This window comes from Amphibalanus amphitrite, unplaced genomic scaffold (assembly GCF_019059575.1).
Source record: "Amphibalanus amphitrite isolate SeventyFive unplaced genomic scaffold, NRLGWU_Aamphi_draft 000120F_arrow, whole genome shotgun sequence".
In the NCBI taxonomy this organism is placed as follows: Eukaryota; Metazoa; Arthropoda; class Thecostraca; order Balanomorpha; family Balanidae; genus Amphibalanus; species Amphibalanus amphitrite.
Window position 1 is genome coordinate 1033955 of NW_024881615.1, and position 19801 is coordinate 1053755.

Consider the following 19801-nt stretch of genomic DNA (forward strand, 5'->3'; position numbering starts at 1 on the left):
TTTGTGTATATCTGAGACGTTTTCATGTCAATATGTGTGCCTTTATGTAACCCCAGTCTTTGCGCCTGTTCCTCGAGACACCGCCTCACCAGACCAGCCCCCACTGCTCCGGCCGTACTCCGCTGTACATACATTCACCTCACTGACGGTCCGTTCCCCGCAGACAACGACTCGTGCGCCGACTGCGCCATCATTCTGCAGGAGCTGGAGAATATTGACGACGACACCGACCGGCACGGCATCAAGTTCGTCAAGACACAGGTGAGTGGTCATAGTCTGCAGAAATGGACCGAACGAATGACGTTCTTTAGCTTTATGGCGCTTTAGCCTTTTGTCGTGGTGGGTGCTGCTCCTGGGTTTCCGGTTAGAAAGCATCCGATCATATACCTAATTAAATATTCAAATGCGTTGATAGGTATCTTCCCCTGTTCTGTGGATGTTTATGGCTAAACTCTCGACTGTGTGCCTTTCCAGGATATGGAGATGGCCAACTCGTTCGGCGTGACAGAGTTCCCCGCACTTATCTACTTCGAGAAACAAACGCCTAGCGTCTTCGAAGGTAAGCTGAAGCCTGCCTCTACAGTTCTATGCTATTAAAGATCCATATAGAAATGTGACATCCATTAAAGCCTTCCAAGTTGAGCTGGCTTCAACGGATTTAATTCTTATGCGGTTCTACCTAGGCACCGCCTACCACATTACATGACTCTCGCCTCACCGTGACCCCACCCCGACCGAGGTCTGTCCCGTCTTTAACCTCTCCGACCCTGTCCGACAGGCGACCTCCGAGCCGAGGAGGACGTGCTCCAGTGGCTGGTCCTGCAGAAGACCGAGGACAGGATCGAGACCGTGAACCGGGGCGTGCTGGAGCAGATGTTGGAGGACACCCAGTACCTCGCCGTCTTCTTCTGTAAGTACTGTAAAGTCAGGTAGATAGTTTGCGCTTTGATTCGATGGTGTTCACTGCCAAGAATCGATATTCTACCCTTCTACCCGTATATTTACATAGTTTGTTACGTTTCCACTTTCTTTACTGCTCCTCAGACAAGCCGAACTGCAAGGCGTGCGACGTGGCGCTGTCTGAGCTGGAGACGATTGACGACGAGTGCGACCTCTACGGCATCCACATGGTCAAGATCCAGGACCCGCAGCTGGCCAAGCGCTACGGCATCAAGACTCTGCCGGCGCTAGTCTATTTCCGGAACGGAAACCCGCTCATCTACGAGGGTGAGCCGCCGGGGCTAGCATGATGAACTCGGAACACACGTGTCTTGAAGGGTCATTCAATGCCGTCGCGGTGAAGTATTTGCATTTTATTAAGGAACAATGATTTACTGAAGTTCAATCATAGTGTAGAGTGTAGTGTATGAGACGTCATATTCATTACTCAAGGGATGTACGTGATGTTTTGTACGTCTTGATGTCTTTTGTGCTAATGTACTAATGTTTTACGCTCTTTTTTGTGATAACTTGATATTTTTCGTCAATGAACGTTTAATAATGTTTTATGACTCAATTAAAATTGATCTCTTTCTGTTCGTTTTTAGTGAATAGCTTTACTGTTTTGTTTTTCTTTGTAATGTTCTGTTCTCCTCATGTCCGCTTCTTTCCTTTCGTGCGTCCACTTCTTTCCTGTGTCGTCCTGTTTCATCAGCACTGGGCGCCGCCGTGATCTCGTTCTACTTTTGGTTGTATCGTCGACATACAGTTGCTGTACGTTGTTGGCTCGTCTTTCCAGCTGCCATTTCGTCGTCGATTCTCGGCTCTCAGCTTAAACAGAAAGGATGCTGTTGGACCATCGATTTCATCAACAGAGTTATGACTTCAGTCGTCTGTCGCTGCCGGCTACTTTTTTTCGCAGGCTGCAATTATAGCTTGTTTACCGAATGGAAAAGTGTTTTGCTGGTCTCCATTTTTATTTCCATTGAGGCTCCTTAGCTGACATGCAGAATGACGCATTATGTTTGGGGCCCTTTCGCCTTAATATGCTCGAGTAAAGCTTCTGACATTTTTGCGGAGACAATAATTGCATTATTCGATGTGTGGTTTTCATAAAACGTGTCGCAATTTTGAATAAACTAGTTTTGTAACAGGTGGCCTTCTTACCGCATTCTGATGCCTTCCTTCCTCTTTACTGCGGTTACCTGGCTTAGCTGTTTCAACACTATTTTGTTCTCTCACTGCGTCTTTCGGAGGGCATCCTTACTCTTAGAGATCGCACCAGCTTTGGAGTCCGTTCCAGCTGCTGCAGAGGGATTTGAAGACTTCTTTTCCCTTCACCATATTGGTGGGAAGCTGCACCATCTTTCTAGGATGTCGGCTGCTGCCTGCTGGTCTGGTCGGCATCGGCTTCCTCATGCAAATGCCAAGACATTAGGAACATACATGCGCTATGCTTGCCGTCCCAAAGCAAGTTTCGCTTGCGTTTTGGTCTTTTAAATCGCACATAACTCTGCCTGTTTATTTCTTTTTACACTTACTTTCGATTAATTCAACCTCCTCGGTTTGCTTTGGTTTGTTGCATGCGTTAACCACTCAGTTGAGATTTGCATTCGCTTGTTTTGTTTGCATTTTTTGGTATTGCATCATAAGCATGCTGGCATAAGTGACGATTTTAAGTTATGCTCGAAATACATGATTCACGTCTGTGCTGTTAGGCGAAATTTAAAGTATGATGTTTGGTGCTGTTCGCCTCTTGATGTTATTGCCACGTAGAGCTTTCTTTCGGCTGAGCTTGGGCTGAGTGAACTACTTTCATATTATTCAGTTCGATAAGGTGATAGTTAAGTGTTGCTGGGTACCATTAGATGCTTCAAATCTAAGATAGGAATAAAGTATTAGGTTTTATTGATAAAGTTTTGTCGCATAATCATGTGGCGTGGATACTCGCTATGATATGTTTCACTTTTATTTCAAACTCTTGATGATTAATAAGCTTATCCCGTATGTCTTACATAGTCGGAAATATAAGCCCATATACCTAGGTAAAGGTTAATATATCAGCGACGGTACGCATTTAAAGTTATTCTTTGGCGACGTATTCATTTTATTTTTAATTATTGTAATTTTGAGATTAACTAATGCAACAGTTGACACTAATTTGCATTCGCATACGAGCTTTCCAGCATACCTTTTATTACAGATACATAATGTTCATTTGAATATCGCTGTAAATAAACAGTATCGCTGTAATAGTATCGCATAAATATCGCTGTAAATAGTATCAGTTTTGCTTTGAAACGTTTCCTTAAATAATTTTGAAGAGAACATCATATCGGCTGCATTGCTTGCTCGTTTAGAATAGTGTATGCTACGCACATTCGCCAATGTAAATCTTTTATGATGCTTGCTCAGACATCAACATGCACACACACATTTTTAATTCATTGCATTGTTGATGATTCTTTTATTATCCATGCATTTGTGTCCGAAAACTTCGCACGGACATAGCGAGAAGACACTACGAATGTCACACCAGCTAAATTCCGATCGCCATATGCTGCAGATTATACAGGGTGCTGCAGGTACTACCGGCGGCTGGTGCCGGGTTGTCCCGGACGGGTCGGTGAGCTCGTGCCTGTGGTGACCGCTGGCGCCGCCCGGCCCGCAGGCGACCTCCGCTCGGCCGACCAGCTGATGGAGTGGCTCTTTGACGAGGACAGCCGAGAGCTGTTCGGAGAGATTGAGACCGTTAACCGGGCCATGCTCGAGCGTCTGATGGAGGTGTCGCCGTTTCTGTGCGCGCTGTTTTGTGAGTGCGCCGCAGCCGTGGCGCGTCGGTGTCGTGCTGTGGTGGCGTCCTCTGCTGGTGACTGGTGACCCTGGCGACCCGCTGCACCGGCCGGACCGCGAACGGGGCCGGTCGGCGCACACCTCCGGACCCACCGTGCGCCGCTCCCGCCCTCTCACCCTACGGCGTGCTCTCTCTGTGCTCTCTATCCGCACCTTAGCCGGTCTAACACCCGCTCCGACCTGACCTGACCTGACCTGAACTCTGGACCTCACCAGTCGAGCTCAGCCGGACCCGAGTCTGCGGCGCTCTCCACTAGGTGGCAGTGAAGTCGGACTTGACATAGACTACTGCCCTTTCGTCTGAGACGAATTTACTCATCTGTGACTAAACATTGGCCTAGTTATCGACAGGCCTGCCACCTAGTGTGTGTGGGCCGCACTTCCCTTCTCCCCCGGTGAACGTCAACTGGTCCATGAAAGGCACTGTCAGTCACCGGGCTCGCACGGATATTTACTAAATAATATCGATATTCGATACACTTTCTAACCACTTTCTCATTACATCTGTCCGTCAAACCACAGTCCACCGTTCCGTGCTTCTATCCTCAGGATACTGAAATCCTTCTCCACGCCGCAACCCTCCTCCGGGCTGGACAGGCAACTTTATCTCATGCGGGCTGCTCCCTTGGAGCGGCACCGCTGCTCCTGAGGGAGTGCACCACGTAGCCGGGTGCAGTGAGTGCCTTGGGGCTGGGTGGCCTGTCCTCTGGACGGGCTTAGCCCCGGCGACTCACTAGGGTGCCTGCCCAGACCAATGTCTCCCCCTATATCCTATCATCCTCCCGGCTCTGAAATGGTCTCATTGGACCGAAAGGGCCTAACCCAACAAAACAAACAAAAAACCACAGACCATTCTGCACGAGTTCGGTGTCTGTTCAGTGCCATCCAGCGGACGGCGGCGGTCCCGGGTGGGTGGTCCGGCGGGGCCGCGGCTGGTTCCCTTGCCCTCCCCTGTGGGGAGACCGCGCTCGGTCGGACTCTGTGTGCATGTGGCCGCTGCCGGCGACCGGCAGGAGACCCTCGGAACGCCGCCGGTGTGCTCGAGTGGCTGCTGGATGACGAGAACCGAGAGCTGGTCGGCGAGATCGAGGAGATCAACGCGCGCATGCTGGAGCGCCTGCTGGACGAGTCGCCGTTCGTGGCCGTCTTCTTCTGTGAGTGGTCTCCGGGGGACTGGGGAGTAGGAGGAGGCGCGGGCGGCGAGTGGTGCAGGCGGGTGGATAGGGGAGGGCAGGGATAGAGGTGTGCGCATTGCCGGCTGTTTTTATGTGATGCATGTAGTTTATAAGTTTCTGGCTAATTTTCCCGGGGATGGCTATTTCGTCTGAATTGTCGACGTCAGCGTTGGAACCTTTGGTAATTTTTGATAGCGTATAATTTCCTTGTATTGGACTACCATTCCTAGGCTCCCGAATAGGCGGGCATGTTTTGCTAGCAAAACGTCACCATTACGTCACCAAAAGTGAGCTTAGTGCCTACTTACTATGTAGTATGCATAGTTGTTTCTTGTACGGGGATCTATATCAATTTGTGGGGCTGACTACTTCATGTAGCGTGCTTCTCGTATGTCATTGGGCTTTTCGTGCGGCTACGGGGAATAGCAAATAGCGGATTTCGGTTGCTTAGCAGAAAGCCAAATAGTTACGACTCGGGCTGCATTACAATCACTACCGCAGTTAGGCGCGAACGAATCCGATATTAGCCTCAAGCCTGTTTGCCATCGCTTTGGCAGGCCATATAGTGTAAGCTCGATTGATGCATATGTAGGTATGTGTGCTGTATAGTGTATGAAGGGCGCCAGTGAACTTTTAGATAGCAGCTTATGGATAGCGGATTATTTGCTGCTAGGATCCAGCGTTATATGCTTATACAACGCTACATTTGTGCATTGCAGCCGGCGGAAAGGACCTCTGTAAGTTGACCGCACTGACCCACGTGACCCACAGACACACCCTGTAGGTCTGTGCCTGTGGCCCGACCTCTCCGCCACTAAGCGCTTCAGTACAACGCCTGGGCACAGTCACTGTTAGATGCTTGTCTTTGTGTTTGCCACTGCCCTGCTTTTACTGTTACTCTGATCGTTCGCGAGTCAGTCAGTGGGAATGGCTTAGTTCGGAGGAATTAACGTACCGTCTCTGTGTTATATGTCGGGCGCTGTCCGCTCACCCTCCCTCTCCCGTCCATTTGGTACTCGGTAGTTTTGTTTAGTTAGTGACGGATGGTCCAAGTACGGTACTACTATCTACTAATGAGATCAACGCATTCGCATGACGTTGAGTTTAGGTATATCTTAGTTTCCGACATGTATATTTGTAGACTGAAGTAACTTATCAAAATCATGCGCTTATCAGGCGCCTCTCGCCAGTGTCCTCACTAGCGGTTTATAACTGTGTTTATTGTTTATTGTGAATACCCACTTAATTATTTCATGGTAAACCATTTCGTACTCGAGTTAGCTTGGTGAATGATGATTTAGTTTCCATTCCAGTCTAATCTAACGTAAAATATCATCTCACCTACCTAAGCTCCCATTCATTCGTGATTTTTTTTTGCGCATCTCAGTCGACTGATGATGACATGGTTTGGGTTTGTGAATTTACTTTACAGATCACCTGAATCTTCCCAAAGACCGGTCATTGGACGGATCTTGATAGATACAATCATTTTTGTCAATGCTCTGAACCCCCGTTACCGCGTTTGCAGGCTCTTTGGTGACACCTCTGTCCGTGACCTGCCCTGACCCCTACCCTGACCTCTGCCCCGTGGTGACAGATGACGAGGAGTGTAGTGACTGCGGAGCCATCCTGGAGGAGCTTGAGAACATCGACGACGAGGCTGACATGTATGGTGAGTGACGGTGGGCGCTGCTAGACCCACGCTTTGGGTCACTACAGGCCGGTCACGCGATCACGGGATCACGGGTCGTGAACTTGCAGCCGCCAGGGTCGGGCGTAGACAGCACTGGCAATGTTGCGAGGGTATTTAACCAGGAGAGGAGAGGGATCATGCATCATTGGAAGTTTTATCAAGCGAACACGTCTTGAGCGTTCATTACTGGAACTTGCATAGTCAAAGATTCTACTTAGCTTGCAATATTGTTTGCAGAGTACTTAAACGACGACGCTCGGAGTGCTGTGCATCTGACCAGCTTCTTTGTCCCGGTTCCCACCAGGCATTGACTTTGTGAAGATCAGTGACGAGGAGGCAGCCCAGAAGTACCACATCTTACACACGCCGGCGCTCGTCTACTTCAGGAAGAGGATCCCCATCATCTATGAAGGTAGGGGCGGTTGATGAGAGAAGCGAGGACATAAGCAGCACACGAAGTTATGGGTGGCTGCTTGGGCCGCTAGTGGCTTCGCTAATTTTAGCTCGTTCAACTCTGGAGCTCTTCAATAAATCATCGATGTGGGGTCGTCCGGCAACTGTGACTGTTGTACATACTCAGGCATTATAATAACCGTGTCTGTTGCCCACAAGTGTCATATTTACCATGTTTCTTGTCTACTGACGTCAGTCGTCACGTTGTACTGTGTTTGTTGTTGGTAGTTACGATGTTGACGTTTGTTTATTTTCCCGCAGGTGACATGACCGACGACGAGAAGGTGCTCTCGTGGCTGACCTCTCAGGACGTGTTGGAGATCAAAGACGAAATCGAGGAGGTCAACCGCAAGATGCTGGACAAACTGCTCGACGAGAACGACTTCGTCGCCGTCTACTTCTGTACGTTACACCACTTAGCTTGTCATCATTTATGATGTGTTGATACTTTAGACGAGAGCGAATATTGTTCTGTGCGAGTTGTAGGTTGTGTGGGCTGCCAAGACGATTTCCCGAAAATTTGCCACCAGTGGAACAAATAGCCCATTTTGCCGCCGTTGTACGGGACTGCTGACTGACGAGTGACGGTGCGTTCGTCTCTGATAACTAACTCTCATCGCTCTCAGATGAGAACGACTGTCCGCGCTGTGACGAGGTTCTCACCGAGCTGGAGACCATCGACGACGAGGCCGACAACCTCGACATCACCTTCGTCAAGATCAGAGACACTCGCTACGCCAAAAAGTACGGCATCAGCAAGCTGCCGGCCATGGTGTATTTCAGAAGGCGCTTCCCCAGCATCTACAGAGGTCAGTTCGCAAAGTAACTAGATGCGTTATAAATACCTCCCAAAAGGAATTACCATGACAAATGTGAGGCAATGATGTGCGCATTGGCTCTATGTACGATACGATAGGGAAAGGGGGCCATGCTTAATTTGCTTATTTTTCAGTCAATATTTATCGATTATCACCCGGCCAAGGGCGGCAGTTAACGACCGATGTTCCCGCAGGCGACCTGCTGAACGAGACGGAGGTACTCGACTGGCTGCAGAAGAACCGCTACAAGCACCCGGAGCTCAACCTGTTCATGTACGCCATCGGCGCCGTGTCAGTGGCCTTTGTCGGCTACACCACGTTCCTGGTGTTCTGTTTCCATGGCAACCAGCAGAAGGCGGCGTGAGACGCTCCACGGTCGTCTGACAGCGGTGAGCGGAGCGGGCCGTGTAGTTGGATGAGCCCCGATACAGCCGCGGCCGGCCACCACTGAACTGAACTGTCCCAAACTCGGCAGGCCGCCCGCCGGTCCCGGACTATGACCCATAGTGGCAATCGTGAGACGCCGTGGCGCGGCTGGACACTGACCGAGTGGTCGGCGCAATACTGCCTTCTGCGATATCAGTGAGGCGCCCAACACAACTATCGTCCCCGTCTTCCATTTGGACGACATTGACAATTGAGTCCCGCCTTTTCCGACATCTGAGGCATCCGTCTGAATCATGAGTGCGCTCCAGTGGACATCAACACGACTTGTTTCAGCTTCGATTGGAGATGGACAGTCGAACGGAGCCATTGCCCAAAGACGCTCTCAGAGTTAACTGTTCATGTGATACAAAACGTCCTAGTCGATCGTGTATGTGTGCGCGTGTGTTCCCATGCGACCGAGTGTGCGGCGCATAGGTGAGTGTGCAATCATCTCCGATGGAGTCGTCATCTTCGTGCGTGCGATTGTGTGTGCGTGTGTGTGAGCTGTGTGGAGCCGTCTGCGGCTCGCCGTTTTTTGTTCTTGTTTCCGGTTGTTGCCCGCGCTTGTGAGCGTGTGCACGGTCTGACCGGCCCCCGGACCGCCACGCCACGCTCTGCTTCGCTTGGTCCGACACATTTTTTAACCGACTGACCGCTGCCCCGCGCCGTAGCTCTAACTCGCGTCCGTAGTGTGCTGCTCGCGGCGGCCGGAGTGCGACCGAACCCGTCCGCCCGCCGGCCGCCGCCCCTCGGCGCTCGCCGCCGGCCGGCCGGGCGCTCCGCCAGTGCCGGGACGCCAGTGACCGGCGCCGGCCCCGCCGCGCCCCTCAGGGTGACCTCAGGACACGGTGTGAGCTCCCGGCGGCCGGCGGCAGCGCCGCCCGGCGTCAGGGGCCGGGAGGGGCCGCCCGCCTGACCTGCGCCCCTCTCGCTCCGTCTCTCTTCCCCTCCGTCCCACAACGCGACTCCGACGCGACGTGGGCGTCGCCTGTTGAACGAGCCGTGCCCGACGCTGGCTCATTTGTTTGTTCCATTGCAAGTGCTTTGTAACTTGTCAACAAAAGACGGGGAGGAATACACGATGGTTTTGGCACACCCTGGTTAAGTTGAAACTGCGCTGTGCGCGTCGCGGGATGACTTGTCAAGACGTGACGACCGTGACATTCGTCGTATTTGTTTAAGATATACCGAGAAGTCTGTTCATTGAAATGTTGTGGTAATATTTCTGTAGAATGGACGCGTCACAAAGCGCAGTGAAATCCCGAGCATGTTGACTACCGTCCTCGAGTCTCGTCAGGCCAATCAAACATATTATTTTGAGTTCATTTTCTTTATTTGTACAAAACACGCAGCAACTGGAGGTATCACGAAATATTTCCTCTATCTGTAACTCTAGGAACCAGTGACGAACTTGAACGAAATTACCGCTCTGCCGTAACGATACAACGCGCACACGCACGCATCCAATAAAATAATGTCTTTAATCCCACGGCAACACAAAGAAAGACTGTAAACCTAAACACAATCAAGCCACTGCTGATAATGCAGCAAATCTAACAGACTATTTTCTACATCAATCGTGCAATACCCGAATGAAACCCCTCCCGTGGACCACACTCTGAAAGCTCTACTCCATCCATTTCCTTCACTGACCATGTCCTCGAGTCCTTCAGTCCATATCACATGAGTACGCCGAGACTCGGCGGTGTGCGGCGGCCGCCGCGGACGTCTACAGCTCCTCCCGGTCCGAGTCGGGTCCGCCCGGGGGCGGCGCGCCGCCCGCGCCCTGGTACAGCTTGGCGATGATGGGCTGCACGGTGTCCTCGACCGCCTTCTTCTGGGCGCGGAACTCGGCCGTCTCGGCGTCCTGGTGGTCTTCCAGCCACTTGAGCTGCTCCTCGATGGCCGTCTCGATCTCGGTCTTCTCGTCGCTGGACAGCTTGCCGGCCAGCTTTTCGTCGCTCAGCTGGTTCTTCAGGTTGTAGACGTAGGCCTCGAGGTCGTTCCTGGCCTCCACGCGCTCCTTGACGAGTCGGTCCTCCTCGGCGAAGCGCTCCGACTCCTCGATCATGCGCTCGATGTCCTCTGGCGTCAGTCGCTGCTGGTCATTAGTGATGGTGATCTGCTTCTTAGTCTGGGTGCCCTTGTCCTCGGCCGACACCTGCAGGATGCCGTTGGCGTCAATCTCGAACGTCACCTCGATCTTGGGCACGCCGCGCGCGGCTGGCGGGATGCCGGTCAGGTCGAACCGGCCCAGCTCGTGGTTGTCCTTGGTCATCGGCCGCTCGCCCTCGAACACCTGGATGGTGACTGTGTCCTGGTTGTCGGCTGCCGTCGAGAAGATCTGCGACTTCTTGGTGGGGATGGCCGTGTTGCGCGGGATCAGCTTGGCCATGACGCCGCCGACCGTCTCGATGCCGAGCGTCAGCGGGTTCACGTCGAGCAGCACCAGGTTGCCGGTACTCTTGTCGCCGCTCAGGATGCCTGCCTGCACAGCGGCGCCGTAGGCCACCGCCTCGTCCGGGTTGATGCCGCGGCTAGGCTCCTTGCCGTTGAAGAACTCCTTCACCAGCTGCTGGATCTTAGGGATGCGGGTTGAGCCTCCGACCAGCACAATCTCGTCGATGTCTTTCTTCTGCAGTCCAGCGTCCTTCAGCACTTGCTGCACCGGCTTCATGGTGGCGCGGAACAGGTCCATGTTGAGCTCCTCGAACTTGGCACGGGTCAGCGTCTCGGAGAAGCTCTGGCCCTCGAACAGGTTCTCGATCTCGATTTTCACCTGGTGCTGCGCGCTCAGCGTGCGTTTGGCCTTCTCCACCTCACGCCGCAGTCGCTGTACCGCGCGACTGCTGGTGCGCAGGTCCTTGTTGAACTTCTTCTTGTAGAGTTTGATGAAGTGTTCCATGACGCGCTGGTCGAAGTCCTCTCCGCCGAGGTGGGTGTCTCCGTTGGTGGCCACCACCTCGAACACGCCGTTGTCGATGGTCAGCAGCGAGACGTCGAACGTGCCGCCGCCCAGGTCGAACACCAGCACGTTCTTCTCGCTGCCCTCCTTGTCCATGCCGTAGGCGATGGCGGCCGCCGTCGGCTCGTTGATGATACGCATCACGGTCAGACCGGCGATCGCGCCGGCGTCCTTGGTGGCCTGGCGCTGAGCGTCGTTGAAGTAGGCCGGCACCGTGACCACGGCGTGCGTCACCTTCTTGCCCAGGTAGGACTCGGCCGTCTCCTTCATCTTGGAGAGCACCATGGCCGAGATCTCCTCCGGGGAGAACACCTTCTGCTCGCCGCCGGCCGTCACCTTGATGTGCGACTTGCCGTTCTTCTCCACCACCTGTGGATGATTCAGAAATGTGTCACACACTGAACATGTGAAAACACTGTCATACACTGTCACACTGCATAATTATCAGTCCGATAAGCACTGGGTGATGTACAATGAGATGACTTGACTTGTTGTTGCTCCACTTCTTTTACTCTGAGGCAAAACATTTTTTTTTTTTAATCATCCAACCAATGGACAATGAAGTGATGCTCTTTGCTTATTATGTTAAAATAGAGATGATACAGCTTACAGCAGAGCTTATAAGCCTGCATTGGTTAATAAACAATATGGTATAGCATATGAGCTCCATAGAAATATTGAACTTATTGTTGCACATACCTTGAATGGCAGAAGTTTGACATCCTTCTGAACATTCTGGTCATTCCAGTCCCTTCCAATCAGCCTCTTCACATCAAAGATGGTGTTCTCTGGATTACTGGTCAGCTGATTCTTTGCGGCATCACCAATGAGACGCTCACCCTCCTTGGTGAACGCCACATAGGATGGAGTGATGCGGTTGCCCTGGTCATTTGCTATGATCTCCACTCTCCCATTCTTGAATACACCAACACTGAAAGAAAGATGTGTCTATTTAGAAATAGGTTGTGATGATTGTCTCACTATAAAATATAGTTACATCTCTAGAAGCGCTTGAACTGAACAGTATCTGTAACTGAAGAACTTGCAACCCTGTAACTATTTAACTTATTTACTTTGGTAAATCACTGTAATTCAATTTTAAAATGAGCAATAAAAGCCACTGAATTTGTACTAGCATCTCGCAAAAATTAATGCCTGCTATAAATTCTAACCTTTTTAAAAGAAAATTGCAATTAACTTACCATGAATAGGTTGTTCCAAGATCAATGCCAATGACTGTCCCAACATCTTCAGCTTCTGAAGACTTCTGGGCTGCAAAAGCAGCACCAACAAGGCACAGAAGCAGAAGAGTCCTCATGCTTGGTTTTGACATTCACCTCTTCTTCAGCTAGGTTTCAACAGTTTCAACTGAAATAAAACCAAACCAAGTTATGGCTATTGGCAAGGGCACACCCTTAAGCCGGAGATATACCTTGAGCCGGAGTTTCATAGCAATAAAGGAGGTGAAACATTGTGAACATTGGGCAATCTTTGAGCCAACTTTGAGCTCACTTGTGGGGCACCATCCCACAATTTTGAACTGGACATAGAGCAAACGTAAGCACCACACATTACATACTCGCAAGATTGCTCACCTCCAAACTTTGCAAAATCTTAAGTGATAAATGTACTTTAATAATAGGCATGGAGTTGGCGTTGAAAAAGTGCCATTTTAATCACCAATGTCCAATTCAGTTGGGCAAACTACGGGGAGGTAATCACGAACTTGATTAATCAAGTTCATGATTATGACGTCATGAAAATGGGGCGTGGCATGACCATATAAGGAGTTGTAATCAAGATTTTGATTACTTTTCGTGCACCAAACTATTCAAGTGTTTCGTTTCGATTGTTATAATGTCCATATCGACACGATTTTTTACCAGGTGAAACGCAATATTCTATTCTCCCGAAATGATATGGACCGGTAGCAGTGGGATATGTACTTTAGCTCATATGGCGAAAGATAAACTGCTAGCCTAACTTTTTCAGAAAAGTGATATTTCTTAAAGCCCTTTTTAGGCGGATATTATTCTTTTATCCACATTTTTACGTTTCTAATTTAAAAATAAATAATTGAACATTCATTTTACACACGTCTTAAATTGGTCGTAATAAACATTTCTTCCAAAAGGCACCGTCGCCTGTTAGCACGCCGCCATTTGTGTGTTGTCGGTGTGTTGGTGAGGCCGGAAATTAACGCCGAATTATTGGTAATTTGGTTCTTATAGGTAAAAATTAGCATTTTTTAAATAATTTAGATCATGTTTGTAAATTTGAATAGCCTCAACGTTCATGTGCGTCGGTATAAATGTTGAAATATCGCGATAGAATTTATGATGATTTTGTAGGCTATCATGGCGCATGCTTTCCGCGGTATAATATTTTAATTATTTACGAAATGTAATGCTATTTACAGGGTTATAGTTTATCTTAAAGTAAATAATAGGCCTATTTTGTTGTTTGGGGCAATTGTTGATTAGAGAGACACATTTAACTGCCCACAGTAGCTAGAAATGTTATGGCCTGGCAGGTTGTGCAAAAGTTTGCAGTGTGGCCATATCATTTATTCAGTCAATTGTCTGTGCAAGCAGGGACCGATAGGATATATCTTTTAGTTTTTAATGAAAAGTTAAATTTGGGCTTATGCTAGGTTATTCATACTTGCATTCTAAGTGGCTTTGTCATGGATTCATAGAACAATAATAGAAGTGGTGACTGCAAATGTGTGTTTTTCCACAGCTCATCAAAGTACCACCTCCTCGCTGTAGCAGTGGGCATCACCGTCACCTCAGTATTGCTCAGGAAGCTCGTGATAATGGTACCTATCGTCCTATGTTGAGGAACGCTCAATCAAAAAATGATATGATGAACTTCTTTGGAATTAAGCGGACTAAGTACAGCTACATTTGTATTATGTGCATCGCTCATGCAAGACAGCAGGCCAGGATGCTGCTGAATTCATACAGCTGCAGGTATGTATGAATTGTTTTTGCAATAGATGGTTGTAGTGTTTTGTTTTGTCGCTGGTGTGTCACGTTCAGTTTAATGCATCACGTTCAGACACTACAGTGGTCCAGTCCAGTGTACATTTTGCACACTCAAGCTGGGCATGCTGAAAATAATTCGCTGGAGCTCCTTCAGTGTGATCTCATGAAGTTGCCTGGCACAACTTTGGAACTTTGCGAGCTCACATGACTCATCCCCAGTTTTGTCCTGACACAGCCCAATCTAATCCTTTTTCAAGATACAGGCATTGTCTAATGTTTTCAAAACAATTCATTCTAATCTAAATGCAGAAACTTCTTCACTAATGCATGTGTAATTTGTACCTACATTTTCCAGACTGCTGAGTCTGAGGCATTGTACATTATTTTCACATCATGTGCCGAAATGTAGTACCTATCAGTGCCCTGCGCCAACTCATCAGGTCCATGTCTTGTCTTGTTCGCCTTGTTACATCCGCCTACCTCTCCTCCATCATTTCTTCCTTCCATCTTTCCTTGCTTCCTTCCTCACTCCCTCTCCTCTCGTCTCCTCGTCTCCTCTCCTCTCTCCCCTCCCCTCCCCTCCCCTCCCCTCCCCTCCCCTCCCCTCCCCTCCCCTCCCCTCCCTCTCTCTCTCTCTCTCTCTCTCTCTCTCTCTCTCTCTCTCTCTCTCTCTCTCTCTCTCTCTCTCTCTCTCCTCTCTCTCTCTCTCTCTCTCTCTCTCTCTCTCTCTCTCTCTCTCTCTCTCTCTCTCTCTCCTTTACTCTTTCCCTCCTTCTCTCATATTCTTCTCCTCCATTTTCTCCCACGCAATGTTAAGTGTACCTATAATTTGGTTATGAACATTTTGCAGGGGATGAGCTGGAGAACCTGCAGCGCATTCTCCAAGAGACGACGGAAGCCAACGGAGGCCCGCAAAACTTTCCATCCCATAATCGTGAATGGAGAGCTGGGCGGGGAAGACGCGGTATTCGTCGAGGCCCAGGAGGTGGTATCGGCGCCACCAGACCAAGCATTCCTGCTGTGGCAGGCCGCATTTTGGATTTTTAACATCAAAACTCCTAAAAATATGGTCAATCTGAATTAGTTTCTGAGAACCAAAGTGTTTGGTGGGGTGAAGGCCGATGTGCCGCCATCAGCGGCGGCCATTGCGACCGTGAAGCAAGTAGAGTGAGATCCCCGTAGAGCATGCCGCTGCGGGGTGTCGGAAGCGTTTGCCAATTCTATGAGCCTTCCACCGGCAGGACTATAAATACACATTTCTTGAAATATATCTTTGATCTGTGCTTGGTTACACGGGCTCTGGGTTGTGACGCTATTCGTCCAATATATGTGGTCGACGGTCGTATGCAGCTTATCATTTGAGCTGACTTATGGTCAGGCCGCTTATCGCGGACAGCGGTGTTCTTGCTCGGGGTGGTCTTTTTTCAGCTCCGTGTTCGGCAATGTGAGCGAGCAAGCGCGAGAAGACGTGTGCTCGTGCACAAGTTCACATGTGTGTGCCACATCCCTAACTCGTCTAAAGCTTACAGCTATTGAGTCTCTAGCCACCCACCAAAATTGAAAAACAATCGGTGACGCCGTTCTGGAGATACAGAAATAAGGTGCGCGTGTGCAAATATATCTTATCCCCGATTCGTCCAAAGCTTATAGCTAATCCGCTTCCAAGTTCCAGCCACACACAAAATTTGAACAGGCTCGGTCAAGTCATTCATGAGAAACATTAACTGCAACATAAATTCCATCCCACCAAAACTGATTGATTTTGTCTCTTATATACACCATTATCATTGTATCTTTTAATTAGCTGCATTGTTCAACGCTCGCCAGTAGCACGATCAGCGCGATCAAAATCGTGATTAGCCAGCTGAATGCGAAATCAAGATCATGATTAGCCAGCTGGCTGCGTAATCAAGAAGTTGATCATCGGACTCCCGGGACGACGCCTCGTAATCAAGTTGTTGATTACGTTTTGGTTGCAATCTACCGCCTCACGATTTTCAACTTGAATCATTCAAAGATTACACTTGTAGAGTGACTTCTTCTCTATCGGTCTTAAAATTTTCGTGCATCTCCGTAGACCCTGAATCGAGATTCGGCCGTTTTCGTGACGGGCTGCAAACATGACCAAATATGGGCATAAAAAATCATGAACTTGATTAATCAAGTTCTTGATTACCTCCCCGTAGTTTGCCCAACTGAATTGCAATGAATAAGTGCAAAATGACACTGTCTAATCACTTACCCAGATTATAACTTGGTCAATGCTGCAGCAAACTGCCCTAGGCAGGAATACCAAATGTCTCTTCTCAACCTCAGATAAATGAACAACACCGGTTGACTTGGACGATCAAGCTTGAGAGCTGTCGACTTCAACTTTGTGGCAGAGCACCGCTGAATTGAACCGCTTGCAAGCAAAGGCTTCACTCCACGATGAACTCACTGTGTCGACTCTGGGGCTCGGATTGAATGCCACTACACAGCAACGACCGGCTTTATACTTGTACTCGAACACCAATTGACGAAACCAATCTAACTAATGCACGACTCCCATACAGCCCAGAGGGCTTTCACGGGCCCTGTGTGCGGTCGGACCGCACACAGCCTCCAAGCTCCGCCCACTGCGTCCCTACGTCAGCCTTCCGTCACCGCACACAGCGATCGCTGTGGCCGGTCGGGACTGGCCACAGCGGACCGTCCACCGCACGCAGCCGTGACGTCAGAGCCTTCTACCCATCCCCTACCCCATGGGCGTCGAAACCGGGGGGACGGGGGGACGCGTCCCCCCCGTCGAGGAATCCGGGGGACGTCCCCCGCAAAATATCCTCATGAATGATTAAAAAAGTGATCAACGAAATTGGTATTGTCGTTTTGGGATGAAATTGCGGATACCTACTCGTATACAAATTGAATCATGCGAATTGCTGACACTGCACTTGCTTGCAGGGCTGCGGAGTATTGATTTTGGTAGCTCTGACTCCGGCTTTTAAAAAATCGCTCGGAGTCCCACCCCATCTCCGATCACGGCATCCCTCGGCCCGCATCGAGTGAAACATGTGATGTGATGCTTTTGTCTCTTTGAACATTTCTTGGGCACTTAAAAGATAACATTACCTACGAGGTGCAGCTCTGGACTGTCCGTCCCAGGTCCTCGATAGGGAGCCAAAGCTCCAGTTGTAGAGGCGACCATATTCAACAAGGGCTGAAGATCTGTCCCAAAGTCTCAAGCTTGCAAAGACCACACATTTTATGTAGGATATTCGTAATAGTCAAGACCTTCAGCTCACTCTCAAACGGCCCTCTTCCCGTTCAAGGCCATCCGACAGCAGAAGGTCTCACCATGTCCTTTGAACGCTTGATGCTTGAGGGTGAGAGGACCTCGTCCTGGTCTGAGAGAGCCCAGGAGGATGTAATACTCAGTATGGTCCTACATTGGTCTTACCATGACCCGGCCTTCAATCACCACAGCCAACAGAATCTCCAGCTTTTATCCGACCCATCCTCGGGGATGACGTTGACTCTGACTTCAGAGTTGAAGTCTGGTACGACTTTGGTGACTCCAACTCCGTATCCGACCAAAACCGTCGACTACGACCGAAGTCGACTCCGACCCCCGGTCCTGCAGCTACACTGCACAGAGTTTCAAACTTCTTGGAATAAGCTGTACCTATGGTTGACAGAGGACCACACGATTTTTTAGAGGCAGGGCTGCTGGACTTGGTGACCAGATCCTAACTGTCCTGGTATCAAAGTTATTACTCGGGATGCAAAATTTATGCGTTTTGGGACTGTTTTGCCAAGAGTTTTTGCCAATTTTCGCGGCGCTTCGCGCCGCCAATTCATGCACAGATAGAAAAGAGTGTGACTAATAACGCCTCCACGCGAGAACATGAGAACATGTGTATTGTGTATGCGTTATAAGTAGTGCATAGGCCTGAAATTGTACGGTAACTAGCTTTTGGGTTTTTAGTCAGCCAATCCGTCCCCCCCAGTCAAAAATCCGTGGCGACGCCCCTGCCCTACCCCCACGCCTGCTGGACGCTCCGCACACACCGCACGCAGCAGTGTGCGGTGCCCGTGAACACCCCCAGAGAATTCGCCGGCAGCCTAACGTAAACAAACGTCACGCGTTTTCTAGCACATGTTCGACGTCGATTACCCTCAAGCACACTACCCGAAGTCTGATTGGCTGTGAGCTATGACGTCAGGACACTTCTGATACTCTCATTGGCTGAACAATGCTTCACCTGACGACGCCGTCTGTGATTGGTGGCGAGACAAGACATCAAAACGAGGCTGATGCAATGGCAGTTGGTCTTGAACGCTTTCGAACACACGGGAAACCTCGAGAAAGTAGGAGTTAGAGCAGCCACTTACTCACAGAAATCAGACCGCATGCCCGACGTTCGTTTTCCATCGCGGCTGATGTTTCCGCAGCCCCTCTTGTTTCATTTTGTTTTAACTGTTTTTAAAGGCTTAACGCCATCTCCCCCCCCCCCCAAAATCTCATTAGTTCAAAACTCCTCTGGATAATCATTAATCCGTATAATTTTCGACATGGGAAAAGGGGACACATGCTCCTTATTCCGAAGTGATAGAGCAACAATACTCTGACAAATTATACACCGGCTATATAGTATAATTTATTTTTGCAGTTGTTCTTGCAACTCGAGAGCAAATTTTCCAACATTCATTCAGTACAGGTCGTCTTCGGGAGGATATGACAACCTGAACCATTAGCCAATAATATCGCAAAACGCCCGTCAGGCTCCAGAAACACTTTGTATTTGTACATTGTTTGTGCGTCACACCCTTCACACTCTCACACGTGTAAAAACGTAGCTCACAGATGAGTGTCATTGAACTAGCTCCCCTCCCCACAAACGCAATCCCTGAGAAGTGACAGGCAGCCCGGACACAGCGCAAAGCCGATGGCGTTAATTCCCGCCCGTAGTTACGCAGCTGGGCTGATGTAACACACGACAGCCCGGGCCGAACACGTGGTATAGGACATCGACGGCTGCGGGTGATCACGTGATACGAAACGCCAGTGGCCTACGCACAGCCGCCAGCTGTGCTGACGTACATCACACAGACATACACGAACACGTAGGTAACGCCAACCCTAGCCGCAGCTTGGCCGCAGCGCAGGAGGGTCCACAAAAGGGCCATCAGATTTCAATATAACATACATGTTACATAAACCGAGATGATATAAATCCATCCGGGTCAAAAATGTGATTCCATAAACAAAGACAGCATAATTAAAACAAAGTACAAACGTTCAAATAATGGTCGCAACAAAAAGTCCATGTCAATATTGGAAATGGGGTGATTCCATGACAGATCACCTAGGCATGTTCACCATGACCTCTCCGATTTTGCTCAAATTTGGCATGCAAGTTGACCTATGGGCACTACTACGTCCCGTGAATTTTTAGTCTCTAGGTCACAGGGGTCATGAGATATGGGTCATACAAATTTTAAGGTTT

At 49.6% G+C, this 19801-nt stretch overlaps 2 protein-coding genes and 1 long non-coding RNA gene across 29 annotated transcripts in view; 2 read left to right on the forward strand and 1 right to left on the reverse strand.

Moving 5' to 3' along the window:
• LOC122381465 overlaps window positions 1-9450 on the forward strand; it is a 44143-nt gene extending 34693 nt beyond the window's left edge. For 12 of the 24 annotated variants that reach the window (XM_043365661.1, XM_043365663.1, XM_043365668.1 and 9 more), the window contains 11 exons: window positions 164-261; window positions 475-559; window positions 779-910; window positions 1045-1227; window positions 4806-4946; window positions 5687-5704; window positions 6565-6639; window positions 6965-7072; window positions 7375-7515; window positions 7740-7922; window positions 8126-9450. In XM_043365661.1, the coding sequence (XP_043221596.1) occupies window positions 164-261; window positions 475-559; window positions 779-910; window positions 1045-1227; window positions 4806-4946; window positions 5687-5704; window positions 6565-6639; window positions 6965-7072; window positions 7375-7515; window positions 7740-7922; window positions 8126-8295 (1334 nt within the window). In that variant the 3' untranslated portion in view covers window positions 8296-9450. Of the gene's footprint in view, window positions 1-163; window positions 262-474; window positions 560-778; window positions 911-1044; window positions 1228-3610; window positions 3752-4805; window positions 4947-5686; window positions 5705-6564; window positions 6640-6964; window positions 7073-7374; window positions 7516-7739; window positions 7923-8125 lie in introns of all 24 variants that reach the window. The other 12 variants (XM_043365680.1, XM_043365677.1, XM_043365678.1 and 9 more) reach the window with 4 other exon arrangements.
• A 221-nt stretch (window positions 9451-9671) lies between these two features.
• On the reverse strand, window positions 9672-18435 carry LOC122381467 (endoplasmic reticulum chaperone BiP-like). 3 transcript variants are annotated; one of them, XM_043365682.1, is made up of 5 exons: window positions 18403-18435; window positions 16555-16874; window positions 12525-12690; window positions 12022-12253; window positions 9672-11691 (listed from the first exon to the last, which is right to left on the reverse strand). In XM_043365682.1, exons 3-5 carry the CDS (start codon window positions 12653-12655, stop codon window positions 10087-10089), a joined length of 1968 nt encoding a protein of 655 aa, XP_043221617.1. In that variant the 5' UTR covers window positions 12656-12690; window positions 16555-16874; window positions 18403-18435; the 3' UTR covers window positions 9672-10086. The 3 variants fall into 3 exon arrangements, with proteins under 3 accessions (XP_043221617.1, XP_043221616.1, XP_043221618.1); XM_043365681.1 differs by lacking the exons at window positions 16555-16874; window positions 18403-18435 and adding an exon at window positions 12918-13320; XM_043365683.1 differs by lacking the exons at window positions 16555-16874; window positions 18403-18435 and adding an exon at window positions 13003-13070.
• Window positions 13419-15578, forward strand: LOC122381468. Of its 2 annotated transcripts, XR_006256532.1 has the most exons (3): window positions 13419-13553; window positions 14065-14297; window positions 15163-15578. It is a non-coding gene; the product is annotated as an uncharacterized LOC122381468 (long non-coding RNA). The 2 variants fall into 2 exon arrangements; XR_006256531.1 differs by having other exon boundaries at window positions 13419-14297.
• Window positions 18436-19801: the final 1366 nt, after the last annotated feature.